Genomic DNA, 21,474 nt, shown 5'->3' with positions numbered 1-21,474 from the left:
TATGCCAAATGCCCTGTCTTCAATATCCCAGTCGGAACATAACAGTAGGACGTTAATCCCCATTTCATGTTTTAAAGATGTACATAAGAGCTAAATCTGCCTATTTCATGTCTTTGTTCTAGCTTCTAAATGTTAAATAAATTACCATTTGAACATTTATTCACATGACAAGCCCATAACCAACTCTCTAAACCATCGGATGACCTTAATTTTAAGTAGATTAGAACGTAACGGCCATTTAAGTGTTTAACAATAAAACTAGGTACCGGTAATCAGGACTTAAGTCGCGATTGTCATGTACCGTAACTACAATAATAAACGATCTACATTGAATTCAAAAGCTCATAACTTTGCACAGAATAAAGTAATTTGACAGAAATTTTCACTATCTTTATTTTTCATTATCTTTTTTTGAACTAGAATGCATCTTTAAACTTTTAGTTTCATTCAAGAATGATCATGATTTTTGTATAGTTTTCTTTAATGATGACGATGTATTGATTTATATACAGGTCCCTGAGAACTCGATATTGTACAGCATAGCTTCTACTTCAACAACAAATGGCTTCTTCAGGATTCACCCAAACACTGGAGAAATAATCATCTCCAGAAGACTAACAGAAGACAATCTGAACAGAAGAACATTCCAGGTAAAATATATCCGAATTTTACTCGAGTTCAACAAATAAGGAAGGGACCCCCCTAACCCTTACTTATTGTTCAAGATTACTCACTGATCCGTCAAGCATTTTTAGATCCTCATGAAGGCATTTCACAGATTACTTCCACCTACCTCACCATTTAGTTTTTAGCCATTTTATTTTTTATTCAAGGATTTTACCTTATTTTACTTTAAAAACTAGATAATTAAGAGTTGTTATTGAATATTTTGAAAATAGTTCTATAACCATTATCTGAATTTTTCCAAAGTTTTCACCTCATTTACCTTTTGAAACTAGATAAATAGAAATGGTTCTATTACCATTATTGGTATCCTGTTAATTATAGTTGTATTTGTTTATTCTTCCCCGTCTTCAGTAGGATATATTAAATCCCATTTGATTTAATTTTATTTTGTCTTTTCTTTAGTTCCAAGTAATTGCTCAAGATTTAGGCTATCCTAGAAAAACTTCTCAGGCCGCCTCAGTAACAATAACGGTACTACAGAATACAGCCGATCCAAGTTTTAATGACTTAAGATACACTGTTAATGTCAATGAGGGTATACCTGTTTTACAAAGATTCCTACAAGTTCGAGCTTCAGATGCTGATCCTCCTGTAAGTAAAAGAGTTTTGATACATTATAACAGAAGATTTTTTTTTTTTTTTTTATGGGAAACAGTCACTAGTTTTATTCTAAAAACATGACATTTCGACATGTATTTTCAGTTCTTTATTTTCATTTTTTTAAAAAAAGCAACAGTACCGTAAACGTATTCAAAATTGAAATGGACTGATATGTTTCAAAAGAAAAAAAAATGCATTAATAACAAATTTTTAATATATATATATACCACTCCCAGTCCTCCACTTTTCATAGTCCAAATTTATTTGCTGCCTTCAAGGGGTTTGGGTGGCCGAGTGGTCTAATGTATGAGCTTTAGCTCATAAAGGTCTGTCATTGAGTCAAATTGTGTGGACTCTATGCCAAGGCTGTTTGTGACAGGGAGTAGGTTCACATGCCTAACCTCATGGATTTTCTCAAAGCTCATCCCATTGCTAAAGACCCGTATGCGCATGTCTGTCCCAAAATGACCTTTGTATCGAGTGGGCATTAAATCCCATTTCTCTCTTTCTGCTGTTTTCAGATTGTTTTAGTTTTAATATTTGATTTTGTTTTTATGGCAGGCTTCATTAAATGGACAGATAATGTATTCTTTGAGTGGTGTTGGTGTTAATTTGTTCCAAATAGATTCTACTACTGGTAACATTTCAGCTAGAGTGTCTTTAACTACCGCTACACAAAATGAATATACAGTAAGTTCATTATTGCTCTGAAGTTTAGGCGTCTTGGTGGCTCAGTGAGAAAAGTGCTGGCTCACTAAGCAAGAGATCCAGAGTTGGCAAAGACAGTTCCTCAGACCTTGGTAGATTAAAGTTGGAGTTCGATACATAATAATTTAGGTTTTATGATCCTTTCTCAGACGAAGAGGGCATATGTTAACTCCCAGCTGTTAATCTACCTATTTAGTCTGTTGTATTTCTGTTCAAAGGGGATTACTGTTAGATCTAGATACAGTGATGAATGTCTATTCAAAATAGCCTTTTTCGACCAGCCTGCTAATGTCTCTATATTGTTCAACCATCCTTTCTACTCTATAAGTTCTTCAACCATCCATCCTATATTTAGGCCATAAAAATTTAAATTTCTGTCCTTCAGGAACATCTTTTAATACTTCTGTCTTCCATTTCTTTAGGAAAAAAACGATTTTAAAAACAAAAAGTATGAAAGCTTTCAATTCCAAATAATTCCATTTTGAAATTTTAACAAAAATTAAGTCGATTTATTATTCAACAATACCCTTAAGAACTATAATCAATTTTGAAACAAAAAGTACATTGTTCCAAATATTTCAGTTTTAAAATTTGTAACAAATCACACACAAGAACTTAGTTGGTTATTTATTGAACTAAAACTAAACTAAAAATTGAATTGCTTTGGCATTAATGATGATATGTTATATTTCAGTTGACGGCTACGGCCAGTGATAAAGGTACACCTTCTAGAAGCGCTCAGATACCAGTTGTCATCACAATAACACGAGCAGGAAATCCCTACTTTGAAATTAGCGACATTAGCGTCACCATTAACGATGATCATGCAGTGAATACACAAATAACTCAGCTACAACCACGAGACCCATTATCTGTACGTATACCCATATATAACATAATAAAACCAGGATTATAATCCCGGATCATCGTTTTTATACGCCCACATTTCACAGGATATAAATGGAATATGGTCAAAACATTCCAGCGCCACCTGTAATATATTTTTTTAACTATTGTAGCAAGAGCGGCCAACTGTCTTGTCTTTCAGTATTTAGTAAAATTGAAATATTAATGTCTCTTTGGGGTTTTATTTTTTAAAGCAAACTCTGGTGTTTGAAATAGCTGGTGATGGAGATGCTTCAACTGTTTTCCGAGTTGACAGATCAACAGCTCAAGTTACATTAGGCCAGTCACTCTTAACAACAAGCCAAAACAACTATGTGGTAAATATTGTTTATCTTATGTTTTATTTAGAGTTATATATGAATACTTAAAGTAGCTAAGTCTCCAACTCAATATCATCAAAAATCTCCGACATTGAAAACACAAATTATTTGTCATTTCAAATCAACATTGGTCTTGTAATCTTACAGGGAAAAGATGGGCTTCTGATATCCAATATTCAAGATAAAATAAACATTTTACTATTGGTACACGAATCATGTACCATAATGCATTTCAGCACCATTTAGAACAAGGAACTCAAAGAACGCGGTTAGACATATTCCACAAGTCATGTCAAATGCTGACGCTATATTCTTATCCGGAGAGCATGCACAATAAATACCATCGGTATAGACTGGAATAACCAGATGCCAACGATTGCCATTCAATTGAGACTTCTGGCATATTTCGCCGAACATAACTGATTAGAAATTACAGTAAAAATAGAAAAGATTGAATGTAAATCTGTTTATATACATTCATATTACATTATTATATGCGTTGCGACCCATTTGTGTCAATTTCTAGGTCCCAAAAATTACCGATTTAGATCCTTTAAAATGGTATACACAAACTTGATATGATATACAGCAAATTTAAAGTCTCTTCATATGGTTTGTGTGAAAAGAGTGGTTATATAACCCGTGTTCTAGATGATGTGAGGGATTAACCAATGAAACAGTCTGTTATGGCAAGTTTTTGGTGTGAGGTTCACGGAACTGTGGGTAACCCATTAGAAACATCAACGCTGATTGGTTAATCAAATGTCTAATGTCAAAGGGTCAAAAGCCACTCGTATTACCCCTGACGCGATCTTCCACTACAACTGGTCAGATCTTCATGTAGTATAGGTCATCGAAAGTATCAGATTGCTTCAATTTCATGCTTTTTTGCAACAGATATGATGAACAGAAATTCCACTAATCTATGTTTCGCCCTATATAAACAAGCCCACCACCAGTTTTATGTTTCCCTTATTCTAACTGTTTTTAGTCCAATTAAATCGAAGTCGGGAGATTATCTAGCGTTGATATTTTGATTTAGTTTTCTAGATTAAATGTTAAATAATTAATCCATCTGTGTACATATTATATGATTGATATTTACTATTTATTTTTTTTTAGATCCGAGTACGAGGATATAGAGTTAATGATAACACAATACAAGCTACTGCTATAGTTCGAGTCACTGTTATAAGAAATAGAAATGCTCCCAGATTTTTACACAGTAATTTAGACATCACTATTAATGAAGATCAGAGATTTAATGTAGGTTTGGTAGATGTTAATGCAACAGATGCAGACACAGTAAGTTGACCTACATGAACTTCTAAAATAACAGATCAGAATAACAAATATGATGTAGATACTTCGTATTTCTGTATCACAAGCATGTATGAAAATTTGTCCGTTAATTCCCTTGACTATGCTTATGTAAAAGGTGGTGTGCTGTGTGAATGGTTGTATATCTTGGGATGCCCAGATTGTTCTATTCTGTGGTGTTTCCAGTTTAAATATACTTCTTCTGATTTGGTCTTTGGGAATTCCCTTTTGACTCATTTGGTGGAGGTGTATGGATTTCATGCCTGGGTTCGTGGGTTGGATTCAGAACATGAGCTTCATGTCACAGATAGCACATTGCAGCAAAATGAGACAGCTAGTAAAATGAGTAAATATAGTCACACATATTAACAAATTTATCTCTTTGCACCAGAAAATGTTCTCCCGGCACTTTTGTCATTGTTCTGGGGGGCAACACTCTTCGACAAAAGACTAAGGCTCAGCCAACTGAAGTATGGCATGAAGCTAGGGATGCTTGTTCCTTGGACAGCTCTTTATAACAATTTTGCCCTTTTTTTAAAAAAAAACACCTTGTTGTTATTGATGTATAATTGCTGACTAACAATGATATATTTTAAAGGGTGCTAATGGAGAATTGTTATACAGTATTAATGGACCTGCTTCTGTACCAGACTACTCACCTACATATTTCTATATTAATCCTGTATCGGGAGTTATATCAGTTATTGCACCTTTAAGAAATGATATCAGACAACCAGCCAGATATATCGTAAGTTCATCTTAGACCACCTGTAAAAAAACTGTTTGTTTCTCAGACTATTGCATTTATAAAAAAGGCAAGGTAGGCAAGAATTAGGCCAGGGTGGGGAAGGGGTGACAGTGTCTGAAATACAAACTTTTTTTTTTACATTTATTATTTAAGTTGCATGTGGCTATTAAAGTATGCCTATTTATTATTAAAGTCAGGTGCTTTGGCTATTAAGTATGCCTATTTATTTTTGAAGTTACATGTTATGGCTATTAACTATGACTATTTATGTAAATTACGTGTTATGGCTATTAACTATAACCATTTATTATTTAAGTTACATGTTATGGCTATTAACTATAACCATTTATTATTTAAGTTACATGTTATGGCTATTAATTATGAACATTTATTATTTAAGTTACGTGTTATGGCTATGGATAATGGATCACCTAGTAAAACAGCTGCTGTAAATGTTACTGTCAATGTTAATCGTAATAGAAATGGACCCATATTTGTACGTAATGACTACAACGTCACCATTGATGAAAACAGGCCTGTCGGCACAAGCATTGAACAAGTTACTGCTACTGAAGCTGATAATGTAAGTAGATTATCATATAAAGATAATTTTGTAAATTTTCCAATAAAGGACACTCTTTTATTTCAGAGTTTCTGTCTGGCTACACTAAAAGATCTGTCTGCAAAAGATTTATGTGTTTATGATATAAGATTAAATAGTTCATTTTCATATTGAATAAAATATTTGATGAATGTATTGTTTGGTTACAGGAGCGAGTCCAATACAGAATGTTGCCAAGTCTCGGAGCATTATATTTTAATATCAACGCTGATACTGGTATTGTGAGTGTACGATCGCGATTAACATACGACAGCACATTTACATACCAGGTAACTTTTATAATAACATAAATAGCCATTTCCCTTTCTTCCTTTCATTCATAGGGGTGGTTGGGTGGTTGAGGGGCATTGTTTGGATCCCAAGCTTGTTTATGAGCAGGAGTAGGGTCATCTGCCCAATCTTGTGGGTTTTCTCCAGATCCTTTGGTTAACTTCTACTGCTAAAGACCCCTGCTTGCAAGTGAATTATTCCATATCTTAGTCCCGAAATGTACAAGTTTGTGTTGAGTGGACATTAAACCCCATCTTTCATTCCTTAAAAAGGGTAATTTTCTACTATCATCTTCATTATTAGAAATGCTGAAGATATATCTTCCTTTTAGAGAAAATGAGGCTGTAGTAATTATTTCCATATTTGATGGGGAAGAGTGATATGAATTTCAAATACATTTTGCCATTTTCAAATACTGTGCAGAAATTAGACAGGACTGTCTTTGAGGTTAACAGGACGATCTTACTGTTCGAATAAATGACCTAATTCTTCTCAAGGGAACATATGATTTCACATGTTTTCTGTTTAATCATATGATTCTGTAATGGTTCATTTTAGTTTTGTTTTTACATATTTTAGTATTTGACATGTTATGTTTTCAGCTATTAATACAAGCTGTTGATGTTCCTGCCCAAACAGCTGTACCAAGAACTGCAACTACTACAGTCATTGTTAATATCATTAGAAATCCAAATAAGCCCGAATTTACCGTTAATCCTATCAATATAACCATTTCTGAATACCTGAATGTGTTAACTAGAGTAGCAGAAGTGAGAGCTGTGGATGCTGATCCATCAAATGTAAGTTATACCCATATTCTTATATACTACGCTCTCAGAATAAAACATTCCTGTTGAGAGACATCTCTCCTGAGTCCTATGCTTAAAGTTTGTAACTTTCAATTCTGGGATAGCTTAAAACTTGAGTTACTCTTTTGAGGGAGAAATGAGATCTGTCATTGAATGAAGTGGCTTGGTTTCAATTCCAAAGCTTGTAATCAACAAGGTCTAGGCTTGCTGGTATTCTAATCCATTCAATACCTCAACCATCTGATGGTCTATAGAGTTGATCATGTGAATAAATATCTAAATAATAATTTGTATAACATTTTAAGCTAGAAAAAAGACCTGCAATAGACAGAATTAGCTCTTACATTTTTAATATTTTTATTTTTTTGACAGACTCCAAGTGGTAACCTAACCTATGATATATTAAGAATAACCAGTGATACACCTTCAAACTTTACTCTCAGTAATTATTTTGTTATAAGTCCAACAACAGGCGATGTGTATGTAGCACAGGCATTAATTCATGACGGAGTACCAGATGATTTTATCGTAAGTTATTTACACCTTAAGAATCAAATTTCCCATTCTGATTGGCTGATGAATGAATGAAATGGACTTTTATGGTCTATATTGCGCCAAAGCGAAATGTATGGGATTTGCTAATGGTAAGCAGTGAGAATAATCCAACCTTGTGATTTCCAACCTTGTGGTATAGATAGGCCTGCAATGGTGGTAAAGATGGGCCTGCACTGGTACACTGGTGGTAAAGATATTCCTGCACTGGTCAAACAAAGATCACAGAATATCCATGCCATATGTAACTAAAAGGGTCTTAGATCGCATCACAGGGGCCTGTTATATTGGACTATTTCTCACCTTTCTGTATTATTTCAAACAAGTTATTTGTCCTAGAATTTGATAATCCCCTTTATGAACATGAATGAAATGCTCAGTTGGATGTTATTTTTGAAGGAGATAGATGTTACAGGGGATAGCAGAACTTGAAAAAATGTATATTACCATCGTGTGTAGAACCTGTAGAATAATGCTGATTGATCTCTTTTTATTACCCTTTTCCACTTTTATCAACAAACAAAACAATAACATGTACCAGTATCACACAGCTAACATGTTAAAATGAAGAGTTTTCATTGGTTAATAAGATCCAATGAGCAGACAGTGTTCTGTTGTGTAAATAAAAACATTGTTTAGTCTGTGCTTCTAAACGAGTCACGGTCGCTGAAGACATTGGCTTGCTAACATTGAGGTTCCTGTGTTGACCAAGAAAGTTGTCCCTCTTCAGCGGTGTAGTACGGATGGGCCTGACAATTAACAGTGTCTTTCGGAATAGAGGTCCCATGTACACATTGCCGTACACGTCAAAAAACCTTGGCAGTTGGAATTCAATATAAGAGTAGGTAGGCCATAGCGCAGCTATCTGGCTAAATGCCCCTCATAGCACACTGTACGCTGCATGTCTGTCTTAATTCGCTCAATCAGAGCAGAACAATCATTTCATTTCTATACTTCAAAGTTAATATCTACATGGAGTATGAAAGTTTAAATGGAACAATAAGCGGCAATACTATATACCGGAAAACACCATTTTATACTGAATATCGGAAAACACCAGAAAAACACTAAATACCAGAAAACACACTAAATACCAGAAAATACCCTAAATAGGTAACCCGGAGACTGGCACCCTAAATAGGTAACCGGGAGCCTGGTCCTCTGTGTGCCTGGGTTAGGATAAGGATTAGTTTCCGGTTTATAGTATAGCCCTTCTCCGGGTTACCTATATAGGGTGGTTTCCAGTATTTATTGTGTTTTCCAGTATTTAGTGTTTTTCCGGTGTTTTCCGGTATTCAGTATAACATGGTGTTTTCCGGTAGTTTTCTGGTGTTTTCCTGTTGTTGTCTGGTGTTTTGCGGTTGTTTTCTGGTGTTTTCCAGTTGTTTTTCGGTGTTTTTTGGTGTTTTCCGGTATATAATATGGCCCACAATAATAGTTTATGTTAAGTGTGGTTTAATAGATGAGAGCGAGATATTAAGTAACATATCGATACTGCATGAAGTAGTGATCATTAAACAAATTAAATTACAGATACTATCCCACACCTGCATTTTAATGAAATTGTCACACAAGTCCAATATTTCATCTATTATTAATAATGTGCGCGTGTTGCCTGTTTATTATTTGAAATAATGATGTCACATCCGTATTTTAAACATTTATAATATTGATTGTGTTGCTGACGTTCATGGTCTTGAAACAAGTTATTGGTAATGGTATAAACATGTTTTTATATTTTTTCTTTACAGCTGACCTTGAGAGTTAGGGATGGTGCAGTTCCTCCCAAATCTGATATTGCTACAATGAATATCCACCTGATTCGTAACATAAATAGACCAAGATTTACTAGTAGTGAATATACAGCTTCTATAGATAATACATGGCAAGTTGGACGAACTCTTTTCACAGTTGAAGCCAGGGATGCAGATACAACAGTTCCATTGAACCAAGATGTAAGATACGAGATATATTTGTTTAATATACTGTTCTGATAAGGATGGTGACTAGTTGTTTGGATGGGATGAAAACAAAACCGAGGTCCTTTCTACACATACACTTTCACATAAAAGAACCTGTGTCAAAGTTGGAATTTAATTGCTGTCAGGGCAAAATTGTCTCATAGCATTCTGTATGGCATCTATATTCGTCTTCATTAGCTCAGTAGGAGCAGAAAAGTAGGTTAAACCCCATGACATCTCATTCATAAACATAAAGATTCTAATGCTATATTGCCTGTCGGAGTCCCACCTCGTGAGTTTTCTCCGGGTCCTCCCGTAGCTGGCATCTGCTAAATACTCCAATAATTTTAATTACTGCAAACAAACTTTTTAATTAAAAAATTTTTATTTCAGACACCAAATGCTATTTTCGATTATGAGGTTGACGTAAAAAATGAAAAAGCCAGACGATTCTTTGGAGTAAATGAAAATGGTTTTGTGTATGTGAAAGATAATCTTTTATTGTTTGATGAGCGATCCTTTTTCGTAAGTACAATGAAGTTTTACACATTTATCCACAATAAAAGGCTCATTCGAAATTATTCAAAATGAAGTTGATTGGCTGAACAGGAGGGATGCTGTGGTACAAAATCTGAAGTGTTAGTATGGGTATACTCAATTGAATGTTCGGGAATTGAATTCTCTTAATCCCCAAAATAGTAACAATCAAGTGTAAAGGGGGATTTCGGGCTACACTGTATGAAAACCAACCATGAAAACTGAGATATATCCGTTGTGTTTGATTACGTCACGATTCTACACCCACAACGAGCATCCCCTCAGAGTAAATGAAACAACAAGTAGTATAAAACACCCAGGGTAGTTTTAGTTACACTTCAGTTTTGATTTACATAGTTCTTCATGACAACATAATCGTCTTAAAGGAGCTAAACCTCTAACTCAGTATTTTTCATAAGATTCGAAATTGGAAACACAAATTGAATTCAATATTGGTCTATTTCAATCAATATTGATGTTGTTATCTTGCCATGAAAATATGGGATCCGGATATCCAATATTTAAGACAGAATCAGTCCGGGGCCCTTATTTACGAAAACTTAAACTAAGATACAATCGAAATTTTAAGAAATATGCAATTCGATTGGCTGACCAGTTAAATCAATTTGCATATATCCAATGAAGTTGCAGTATTTCTTAAAATTTCGGTTGTAACTTAGTTTAAGTTTTCGTGAATAAGGGCCCTGTATTCTTTGGTTTAAGGTGCCATTTGCAATAAAGAAAGAAATACATATCCTACAAGATGAATGTGGAAGTAATTAGTAATGGCTGATTTACAAACGACACAATAATAATAAAAAATGTATAAAATGGAATAAGCAGGCGTAAAGGACTGTCGTTCAATTTGGACTGTTCATGTATTTCACCGAACATAAATTGATTAGAAATTACAAATTACAATAAATTCATATTACATAAATATGTGCTTTTTTTTAGACCCATTTTCTTCTATTTTAAGGTTCCAAATATTAGAGCTATACACGCTTTAATTATGTATTCTTCTATATTTTCTAGTTCTACATCATAGCTATTGATCAGAGTTGGAATCCATTAAGCAGTAGAGCACCAGTCTATATTAATATAACACAAATACCAATAGTAAATAATACACTTGGATTTGTTCAACCATTACGAGTGTAAGTATAATGTAAAAATGACATGTTTTATGAATCAGTCTGTTTAAATAGTGGTGACTGAGGTGGATTACCGAATGGTCTTACGTGTACACTTTAGTTCATAAGATCTGCCATTGAATCGAGTAGCAAGGTTTCGCTCACAGGTAGGGCCACCTGACTAACCTCATGGGTTTTCTTCCAGTTCTATGTTTTTTTTCCCATTGCTAATAACCCCTATGAGCAAGAAAATTATTGCAATAAATTTTACCATGGATTAGTTCCGAAATGAACTAGTTTGTGTCAAGTGGTTGTTAAAACCCATTTCTCCCTCTCTCACTCTCTCTATTTATAATTAGATCATTATTTCTTTTCAATTAATAGATATTTTGCCCCAAGTTTAACTGGATACACACTCAAAACATATTTTTAATTGGAATTACCAATATTATTATAAAATTTGCCTCCTATGGTAAAGTAATGAGAAATAAGACATTCAATAAAAATCTATTTAGTTCTCATAATACTGTGTTATTTTAATAAACAAAAGATTTTAATGTAAATTGTTTGTTTAGTTAAACATTATATCCCTTCCAGGAGGGTTGGATGGTCAAATGGTTTAATACATGTGCGTTAGATAACATGGTCTGTCATTAAGTCAAGTGGAGTGGTTTCGATTCCCCACTTGTGCATGACAAGGAGTACGGTTGTCTCCAACCTTGTGGTGTTTCTCCAGGTCCTCCAGTTTCCTCCAATAGCTAAAGACCCCAACATGCAGGGAATTATTGAAATTAAATTGAACCACATGTTAGTCCCAAGATGACCTAGTTTGTGTTGAATAGATGTTAAATTCTTGGTCTCTCCCCATTTTGCATCCAAGCTTTACATCCCGCTTTCACCTATGGTGATGTCACAAGCAGCAGATCAAGTTTTACCATTTTGTTTATTTTACAGTATAAACCTGGATGAAGCTGATGTAGCAGTTCCGGTGGAGGGTAAAGTTATTGCTGTATTAAATGTGGTGAATAATCTAAATCGTGAAGTAGAATGTCGATTAGATACAGTCATACCTAATAATCCCTTCCTGGTTCGTCCTACAGCCGATCAGAAAGACTGTGAAGTGGTATTACTTAGACCATTAGATAGAGAAACGGTTGATAGCTATAATATCTCTGTTAGTGTCAGATTTAAAGATACAACGGGCAGACGTAAAAGACAGATCAATGTGGGTAAGTAAATAAATCCATATTATATTTAATCTCTAATAGGAATACCAATCCAAAAGTGCTTTTGATTCCCTTCAGTATTTTTAAAGAAAATTCCAATGGTCTATGCTGCACCCTATGCAAATCACTCATCATTACCGATTGTTGTTTTACCGCCATTTTCCTGTCCAAGAGTATGAAATATCTAGCTAAATACGGTGCCATAAGCACATGCTTCAGCCCTCTCACATGAAGCAAATGATCACTTTAACTCTCACTGAAGAAATTTTTATTGAAGCAATCCCTCACAAATAAGACAAATAATTGAAGAGTCCAGGGGAAGAACGATCCAAGTCACATTTTTGTCTTTTCGCATAAAAGGCAAAAAAAGACTTTTGGACGAGAATGCTTGACACAAACAGAACAACGAGTGGGTTTAATTACAACTTCAAAATGATGTTTAATACGAATCATAATTACCAGTACAACAACTGACTTCCACTTTTCAGCCAAATTAAGGTTAAATAAAGGGTGCAATGGATGTATTTGTCCAGGAGGCCATTTTAGAAGCGCCTTGGTTCGATGTGACTCCGATCGTTTTACCTGAAATTGATTGTTCCACAGAAAGCTTATACAATTTGCTACCAGATGGCACCATTAACTGGGGTTCGTTGAAAAAGTGACTTAGATTGTCTTCCCCTGGGCTCTTCAGTTGACTTTATGAATGGCCTTTCTTACTTAAACATAATGACGTAGAAACAATAGTTTATTCCTGTACATTCATAATAATGTCAGACATTTTGATGTCATCTGCTTGTCCTCCTACCAATATCTCTCAATTCTTATTTGTTCATTTGATTTGTATTGAATATATTTTATTTTTTAAAGTCTCCAACTCCTGGCAGAGCATGAATATTATTATAAATGTAAGAGATATGAATGATGAGGCACCAATGTTTGTTTATCCTGTGACCCCTAACAATTTGAATATTAAAGTTCTATTAGCTGCTGTTCCATATGAAGCACAACCACAAACTGACGTGGCAACATTTTTGGTAAGTTTTGGAATTTTGAATTATTTAATATAGACACTATCGAAGATGGAGGTATTTATACTTTATTGATATCAATATTTATTTAATTATCAATGTATACTATTAAATATGTTCTAATGTCCCTGAAACAACGACTGCTTGTTTGATGACAACATCTGGACGTTGCTAGATTACTTCACAATTCCCGAACTTATAGCTATGTTGTCTACAGACATGTGAACAGTAGCGTCCAATCAGAGGTTGTGACATAGCGACCTCAAACGAACCTTGAACTTTGCAACTCGATTATCAGAGGTAGACAATTTATCTTGAAAGCGCGAGACTTGGTATTCGCGCTGATCAAGGAATCTGATAGGCTCAAAAGCTGGGCTTGTACCTATTCGAAATTAGCGCCAAAATGTGCAGGGTATTACGTGAAGCCCTTGATAAGATGTATGTAGTTAAAGCGAGATCAAGTCTTCTATTGAAGATGATATGTTCTTGGTTACAGCAAACCTTTTGCTTTAAATAATAAAGTTCAGAGTATTGAGGAATATTTTTACATGTACATTTATCAAAATTAAATTGGAACGATAATATCTATTGGGTTTCATTGGTGTTATGTCATATTTATCTATGAGAGTACCCTAAAATCAATGTTGTCTTCTTAGTGAATATTTTCCATCTTATTTTTTTTTATTATGTCAGGCTGTTGATAATGATTCTGGTCCAAATGGTCAAGTCAGATATTCCATGTCTGAAAGAATAACGCCATTAACGGAAATCCCATTCCATGTGAATCCTATCACAGGGGTAATGATGACAACTCGTGACTTTTCATCTGCTCCAGACAACAGACAATACATGTTCACCCTTACTGCTACCGATCAACCTACCAATACTTCTTTAGCTAAATCTGATAGTGCTCTTGTTGTGGTACGTACATTTAGAATGATTTTAATAAAAAACCTATATGGTTTGAGTTTAATAATAATAAGTTATAATATCTAGTTACCGTAATTGTATGGTATTCTGTAATATTCAGTTTTCTTATACAAAAGATGCCTTAAGCAAGAGCTTAATCTACCCATTGCAGGATGTTTACTGGCTTCAAATGTATATATACTTATTATTTAGACATGTATTCACATGAAAACACCATAATCAACTCAGATGGCTAGGATATTGAGTGCATTAGACAATGCCAGCCAAGCCAAAATATTCTTAAAATGCATGACGTCACTCTGGGAGAATACAGTTATACACAGCTTTCTATTCTTATATGTTAACAGTCTTATTTGGATTAAAAGTCATACAAATTTTATCCAGTCTGAAACCCAATAGTGGTAATTCACTCAGAAATAAAGTAATTTCACTTAAATTTTCAATATATTCATTCATTCGTTATCTATTTTTAAACTATGATTCTGTGTATGATCAGTGATGTTATAGATGTTTTATAATTATATAAAAATATATTTCAGGTGGATTTAGTTGAAGCCAAGAATATTTTTATCCTGACTATTAAAGATAAAACAACCAATGAAATAATGCCAGAGAAAGATAATATTAAAAATATGCTACAGAGCATCACCAATCACTTCATTATCATCCAAAAAATACGATCTCGACAATATCTTACTTCTAGTAATATGTTGGATATAGATTATGATAGGTGGGTAATAATTGATATTGCATTGAGGAAAAATTAGATGGAGAACTTAGAATAATAACAACAGTTCTATGGAAAACAATTACTGTGTTTTTAATTGGAGCTACATTTCTACAATGATTATGTTTATGGAATATGAAAAGTCAATGATTTGGTTTAAAAATAAGCTGAGTGTCTAGCAGAACAATACATGAGATTGTTTTTAGCACTTGCAAGAAACCCAGAAATTCTGTCTACCAGAACGATGTATTTAGCACTTCCCACAAACTTGCTCTGGCAGCACTTCCTATAAACCCCAAAACTCTGTCTAGCAGAACAATGCCTAAGATTGTTATAAACACTTCCCAGAAACCCAGAAACCCAGAAACAAAGTCCAGCAGATCTAGAACAACATAAGATTGTTTTTAGCTCTTCCTAGAAACCCAGAAACTATGTCTAGCAGAACAACATAAGATTGTTTATGGAACTTGACAGAAACTCTTCCACTGAATAGGAATTTTGTTTGTTTATTCCATCAATTGTCTTCTAACTGAAGGAGTTTTATTTACTTTTCCATTATTCTTTTTCCAGTACTGACATTGTATTTGTAGCTGCTAATACGGCTAATTATATGCTGGTTGAAAATACAGAACTTAACCTGTAAGTTTGTATACATATCTATAATCTATTTCTGTGGATAAAACCAAGAAAAACATTCAATATTAAAGAATCAAAATGATAAACTTATTATTAATGGCTAAAATAGCCATTTGTCTGTCCATTGATCGATGTGCAATTGTCTAAGGAACAAGAATGTTAAATTTACAGTCAATCGTAATTAAATTGACAGAGCCTTAGACTTTTTCAAAGAGCGTTGGGGTTGAGTTCCTCGTCCAAAAATGTATTTATCTCAATATATACTGAACCAATTAGCACAATCTGATAAAAACCGAATTATGTCCCTTTCGGGAAAATAACATCCGGAATCATATTTATATTTTATAACTTAGTTTTTGGTTTAATATGGTAAATCATCTATATTTTTATTATTTCAGGGTCACAAATCCAAATTCAGCTGCTTCAAACAACATTTTGAATCAACTCAAACAAATGTCAGATTTAGAAATTGATGTCATTAAGAAACCTATTGACAGATCTATTTTGACTGGTTACTCTGATAAATTTGTTGGACAAACAGCTTTAACCCAAAAACAGAAGTCTTTTGTTTGGTGGCAAGATAATCCCTGGTCAGCTTTGGTAGCCATTGCCGGATTAATTATTGTATTAACCATCGTTGCCTTGATAGTCGTTAACCACAAATGGAGAAAGTGAGTTTTGGTTTTTATTGATTTGCAGTGATTTCTCGCTTACTACGCACTATGATAATACTCAGCGGTAGAGTCTATAATACTATAAATAGCCATCGCACATGCAATTCTCTACATATCTATCAACTATTACAGCCGTAAAAAATATATTGTTGAGATTCTGAATAGGAGTTATATTTAGCTTATTGGTTATTACAGCAGCTTTAGAAATTACGATCGATCGTTTTAATTTTTAAATTCCTTTATCATTAACTGTACCATTAGGAGCAGCATCTTTTGGTTTAGTACAAATAATATCTCTGAAATACTTGCGTTGGGCAAGAACATGATACTAGCAGTAGTTTCATTTTACTTTTACAAGGTTCTTAAAACAATTGTTGAGTTGCCCAACATTTCTTGTTCCAGCTTTCTGTTATGTTTCGTAAAAAAGTAGTCTTGATTATCCTGGCCTGTCAATCAAACGTAGAATGGTTGGTAGACTGGTTAAGCAAGACTACTTTCAAAACAAGGGCACATACACGTAACCTATTTTTTACTCACATGTGCTCAGATGTTATGGCCGACACTTGGAACCATCTTTCAGTGTATTATTTATGGATGATTAAATGGTCATAGCTTATTAAGTACAACATGACCGTTTATTTAGTGACTATAAATGTTTGAAACTGATTAAAGGCTTGGTGTATATATAGATATTGTGGTATGTGTAATTGTTGAGATATTTGGAAATATTTATTTATGGTGGGGCACCCCACCAACACAAACTAGATCATTTATGGACTAATCTAACCTGGGGAGGGGGACCAGACAACCTGGATAAGTGCCCCTACTTCTTGTCTCATCTGTGCATCTGTGAATCGAAACCAAGCCACTTGACTCAATGAAAGACATTATGATCAAATTCGAAATAAGAATAGGCTGTAGTGTCGCTGTCTGAAGAAAATTTCCCTTATAGCCCACTGTATGTCTACATTAGCCCAGTCAGTAGAGAAAAGCAGGATGTTAAGCTCTATTTCATTTCTATATTCTGTTATTGGTAAACCACTAACAGATCAAATTTATATATAATGTTGTTATTGATGTGATATATAATGATATTATTGCAGATATGTTGATTACATCCAACGTTATAAGCTGTACCATGCCAGTATGTCTAGACCAGATTTCCGTGATCAACCCAGTTTTGTTCGAGATTATGAATCTCAAAGTCTCAGCCTTTTCTTGCCTCCAGATGAAAATGTTCAGGAATTAGGAGAGATAAATATGAATTTTGATAGTGCTGAACCTCGACCAATGCCACCACCACCTCTTCACGAGAGAGAATCAGTTTCTAATCCTGTATATTCACCGTAAGTAATATTCCCTGTAAGTAAATTATTCCAGAATATAGAAGTATCATTTGCACTTGATCACAAGCAGCATCCTGGCACCTTTTCACTTGTTTTGGTACAACCACTGTCCTAACTTTTAATTACAACCTTAAGTTCAATAAGGCTATTAAATTATTTTTTATATGCCCACATTTTCATGTGGACGTATTATGCCGGCGCCCCTGTCCGCCTGTCCACAATTTGTTTGTGTACACTCTACAGGTCACAACTTATCCGATTTTGAGAAAACTTGAAATATAGGTCTATCTCCCAAAGATCTCGGTTCCTTTCGATATTGGATGATTATGGCCCCTGATTGTATGAAAAATCACGTTTTTAGCTTGTGGACATTCTTGGTTCCTTTCGATATTCGAGCATATTGGATCGTAACTTCCTGAATTATGGCCCCTGATTGTATCTTTATATCCCAAAGATCTCAGTCCCTTTTGATATTTGTGCATTTCAGACCATAACTTTCTGGATTATGGCCCCTGATTGTACAAAAAATAGCTTTTGTTTTTAGCTTGTTCTCTATATCCATCTCTTGCAAAATGCGGGCATATCCTGCCTGGCAGCCGCTGGTTATACTAACAATTTTAATAATTTTTAATTTATACACTGAATCCAGCCAATGGCTGCTTTCAGGTAATTTACAAATTGTAGACATGGAATTAATATAGTTAAAAGAAAAGAAGATTACACAAAGTAACAAAAATTTGAACTTTGAGAAAACCTATTAAAATTTAGCTTTACAAAATTTAATTCAAAAGCTCATATTTCAATAACTTTAAGTACTGAAATTATAAACAAAGCATGGGTCACACAACTAACTTTAAAATTGACTTGGCCTAACTGAACTTATTGAGTAAAAAGGTGGTGTTCACAACAAAACACAACATAGGGACGTATATATGGATATAACTGTATAACTACTTCTCTGTTATTTAATACAGGTCATGTTTTCAAGTTAATGAGTTAGGTCACGTTTTCAAGTTAATGAGTTCATTAATTTGAAAATGTGACCTGTATATGTTACGAAATGTCGTTATTAAATAACAGAGAAGTAGTTATATAAGAAAAGTGACCTGTATGTGTTATGAAACATTGTTATTAAATAACAGGAAAGTAGTTATATCCATATACACCTTATATAGTTAACCGTACTGATAGATGACATTTAATTACTCAAAATTGTTCACCCTATTTTAACTAAAATATAGCCGTTGTTTTTATGTATCATATACATCAATAAGAAACTCTGTTGAAATTTTTGTGTTTCTGGATGAAAGATATTTCTAATAAACAGTGTTAAAGAATTAAAAGTTGGGAGTCTGTAAAATTTCAGACTTAAAATAATTTGAATTATGTTTCCTGTTCTTTTAATTTAGCAGTAGTTCACTGAACAGTTGAATAGGTATTATATGGGAAAGGTTGGCTTTTATACATATTGACATATGCATTAGAAACTTCTATTTTGCTAACCCAATTGGTAATGTTTGTACATATATAAACTGTAAAGACAAACCTTAAAAAAAAATATCTCTCTTTTTCAGGCCAGAGCCTGCTGAGCAATCAACTGGACTTACTGGATCTAAGACTACATTGTAGACTTCATCTATTATTCTTTATCTGCATAATAACATATATTGTAAGATTGCTCACATAGCTTTCTTTTTTATATCATATTTACACACAAATTTTCTTTTTATGTATATAACATTTTTACAAATTTGAATAATGTTTTTGAAGTTTTTGAATTTATAGTTAATAGATTATCAAAGTTGATGTTGATAAGATATGTATTGTAGTTGATAGATTTTCAAATTTTATGGATATTCCCTATTTTTATGATCATGAATTATGTACATTCCACATAAGATTAATTTATTTTTCATGATGTTTATTTACAATAGAAATAAGGGTTATAAAGAGTTATATTATTATAATATAGTATTTTTTTTCTACTTATCAGAGTTTTTTCAAAGTTCAATATTGTGATGTCCATGACAAAAGTTATTAATAAATTTAAAGAAAATGTTATATTCCCGTTTATGTTTTTATATTTTCATATTATTATATACAAATCAAATATATTAAATTTTCCAAGATTTTCTCTAAATAAATTTATTCAAAATAACTTTTTCAAAGTTCAATATTGTGATGTCCATGACAAAAGTTATTAATAGAATAAATTTAAAGAAACTGTTATATTCCCGTTTATATGTTTTTATATTTTCATATTATATACAAATCAAATATATTAAATTTTCCAAGATTTTCTCTTAATAAATTTATTCAACATAACTTTTTCAATGTTTTTTTTTTTTTTTAATAGAACATGCAACGAATGTATGTATTATGTTCAAAACTCTTTGCATACCTTTGAACATGAGGTTCCAGGAAACAGAATAGTCTGTATGATAATAATTAATAAATCTTCAAAATGGGACAAAATGAAATCCACAGAATTGATCTTCTCATAAACTGCCGGTCTGTGGTTTGCTCTCGTTGTTGGCCGAAAAAGTTCCTCAGGATTTTCCTGTGTGATTTCCCCTTGTAAGTAGAGCAGGACCTGATAAGGACAGCTGTCTAGTAGTTTGGATAGGAAAAAAAACAGGTCCTGTGTTCACATTGGTGTGCATGTCATAGAATGCATGAAAATTTCCCTCATAGCAAGAGCAATGGGTATGCCCATTTTTTTTTTGCCCAGTCGGTACAGAAAGTAGGACGTTAAACCCCATTCCATTTCCATTTTTATGAACTACTGTAGATCTTGGCCATTTTGATTATACTAGTTCTGGATAAAGATGCATTATGTAAAATTTAGATATGTTCAAAAGTAATATATCATAAAGTCTGTCATTGAGTCAACTGGCGTGGTTTCGAATCCCCGGTTGTACGTGACAAGGAGTAGGGTCGCCTGTCCAACCTCGTGGGTTTTCTCTGGGTCCTCCCACTGCTAAAGACCCCTACCCGCAAGCGAATTATTGAAATAAAATTAAACCATAGTCCCAAAATGACCTAGTTAAGCCCCATTTCTCTCTCTCTCTCGCTAACCCCCTGTTGCCTGCAACCATTTTGTTGAAGGCTTACAAAATCAATGGGCCTATCAGAAATATGTGAAGGTCTCGACTAATGAATTACTTAAACATCTCAATGGAATTTCTTGCACAAATGACTATGATATCAAAATTAGTTACAGATTTGTGGACCAAGACCTATGGACTTTAAAGGAGGTGTAAGCCTGATGTAGCCTAGTAGATGACTGGTATAGGCTATATTTGTCTTTATAGGCTACTTTCTCGGTGGGTAAGATGCTGGCTCCCTAGCTTGGAGGTCGAGTGTTCGATCCCTGCATTGGCTGAGAAAGTTAATCCAGATTTTTCGGCGTGGTTCACCCTTATCAGTGATGCAGGACGGAGGGCCTGACAAGGACAGCTGTCTAGTCGTTTGGATGGTCCCGTGTACACATTGGTGTGCACGTAAAAGATCCCTTGACAGTTGGGATTCAATAATATAGTAAGCCATATATGTGCCGCTGTCGGGCAAAATTTCCCTATGGTACACCATATGGCATATGCACGTCTTCGTTGGCCCAGACGGATGTTAAACTCCATTTTATTTCATTCTCTGTCGCACAACTGACTGGCACTGCCCTGCAGATCGTGGCGTTCGCTCGTTTCTGGTGTTTTACGTCCACTTCCACCTAAGGT

The 21,474-nt window shown here is 34.0% G+C and overlaps 1 protein-coding gene across 1 annotated transcript in view; it reads left to right on the top strand.

Annotated features, from left to right (window-relative positions):
* LOC126810754 (protocadherin Fat 4) overlaps nucleotides 1-20,065 on the top strand; it is a 57,478-nt gene extending 37,413 nt beyond the window's left edge. The window contains exons 45-66 of the mRNA XM_050535992.2: nucleotides 513-650; nucleotides 1,090-1,278; nucleotides 1,849-1,977; nucleotides 2,690-2,869; nucleotides 3,096-3,218; nucleotides 4,344-4,526; nucleotides 5,140-5,289; nucleotides 5,690-5,872; nucleotides 6,061-6,180; nucleotides 6,784-6,981; nucleotides 7,363-7,518; nucleotides 9,294-9,497; nucleotides 9,897-10,028; nucleotides 11,076-11,197; nucleotides 12,128-12,402; nucleotides 13,267-13,433; nucleotides 14,121-14,348; nucleotides 14,897-15,087; nucleotides 15,655-15,723; nucleotides 16,119-16,391; nucleotides 17,498-17,756; nucleotides 19,315-20,065. Coding sequence (XP_050391949.2) covers nucleotides 513-650; nucleotides 1,090-1,278; nucleotides 1,849-1,977; nucleotides 2,690-2,869; nucleotides 3,096-3,218; nucleotides 4,344-4,526; nucleotides 5,140-5,289; nucleotides 5,690-5,872; nucleotides 6,061-6,180; nucleotides 6,784-6,981; nucleotides 7,363-7,518; nucleotides 9,294-9,497; nucleotides 9,897-10,028; nucleotides 11,076-11,197; nucleotides 12,128-12,402; nucleotides 13,267-13,433; nucleotides 14,121-14,348; nucleotides 14,897-15,087; nucleotides 15,655-15,723; nucleotides 16,119-16,391; nucleotides 17,498-17,744 — 3,657 coding nt within the window. The 3' untranslated portion in view covers nucleotides 17,745-17,756; nucleotides 19,315-20,065. The remainder of the gene's footprint in view (nucleotides 1-512; nucleotides 651-1,089; nucleotides 1,279-1,848; nucleotides 1,978-2,689; nucleotides 2,870-3,095; nucleotides 3,219-4,343; nucleotides 4,527-5,139; nucleotides 5,290-5,689; nucleotides 5,873-6,060; nucleotides 6,181-6,783; nucleotides 6,982-7,362; nucleotides 7,519-9,293; nucleotides 9,498-9,896; nucleotides 10,029-11,075; nucleotides 11,198-12,127; nucleotides 12,403-13,266; nucleotides 13,434-14,120; nucleotides 14,349-14,896; nucleotides 15,088-15,654; nucleotides 15,724-16,118; nucleotides 16,392-17,497; nucleotides 17,757-19,314) is intronic.
* Nucleotides 20,066-21,474: the final 1,409 nt, after the last annotated feature.

The sequence above is a fragment of the Patella vulgata genome, chromosome 2 (assembly GCF_932274485.2).
Source record: "Patella vulgata chromosome 2, xgPatVulg1.2, whole genome shotgun sequence".
NCBI classification, from domain to species: domain Eukaryota; kingdom Metazoa; phylum Mollusca; class Gastropoda; family Patellidae; genus Patella; species Patella vulgata.
This window is presented reverse-complemented; position numbering and strand designations above follow the sequence as displayed.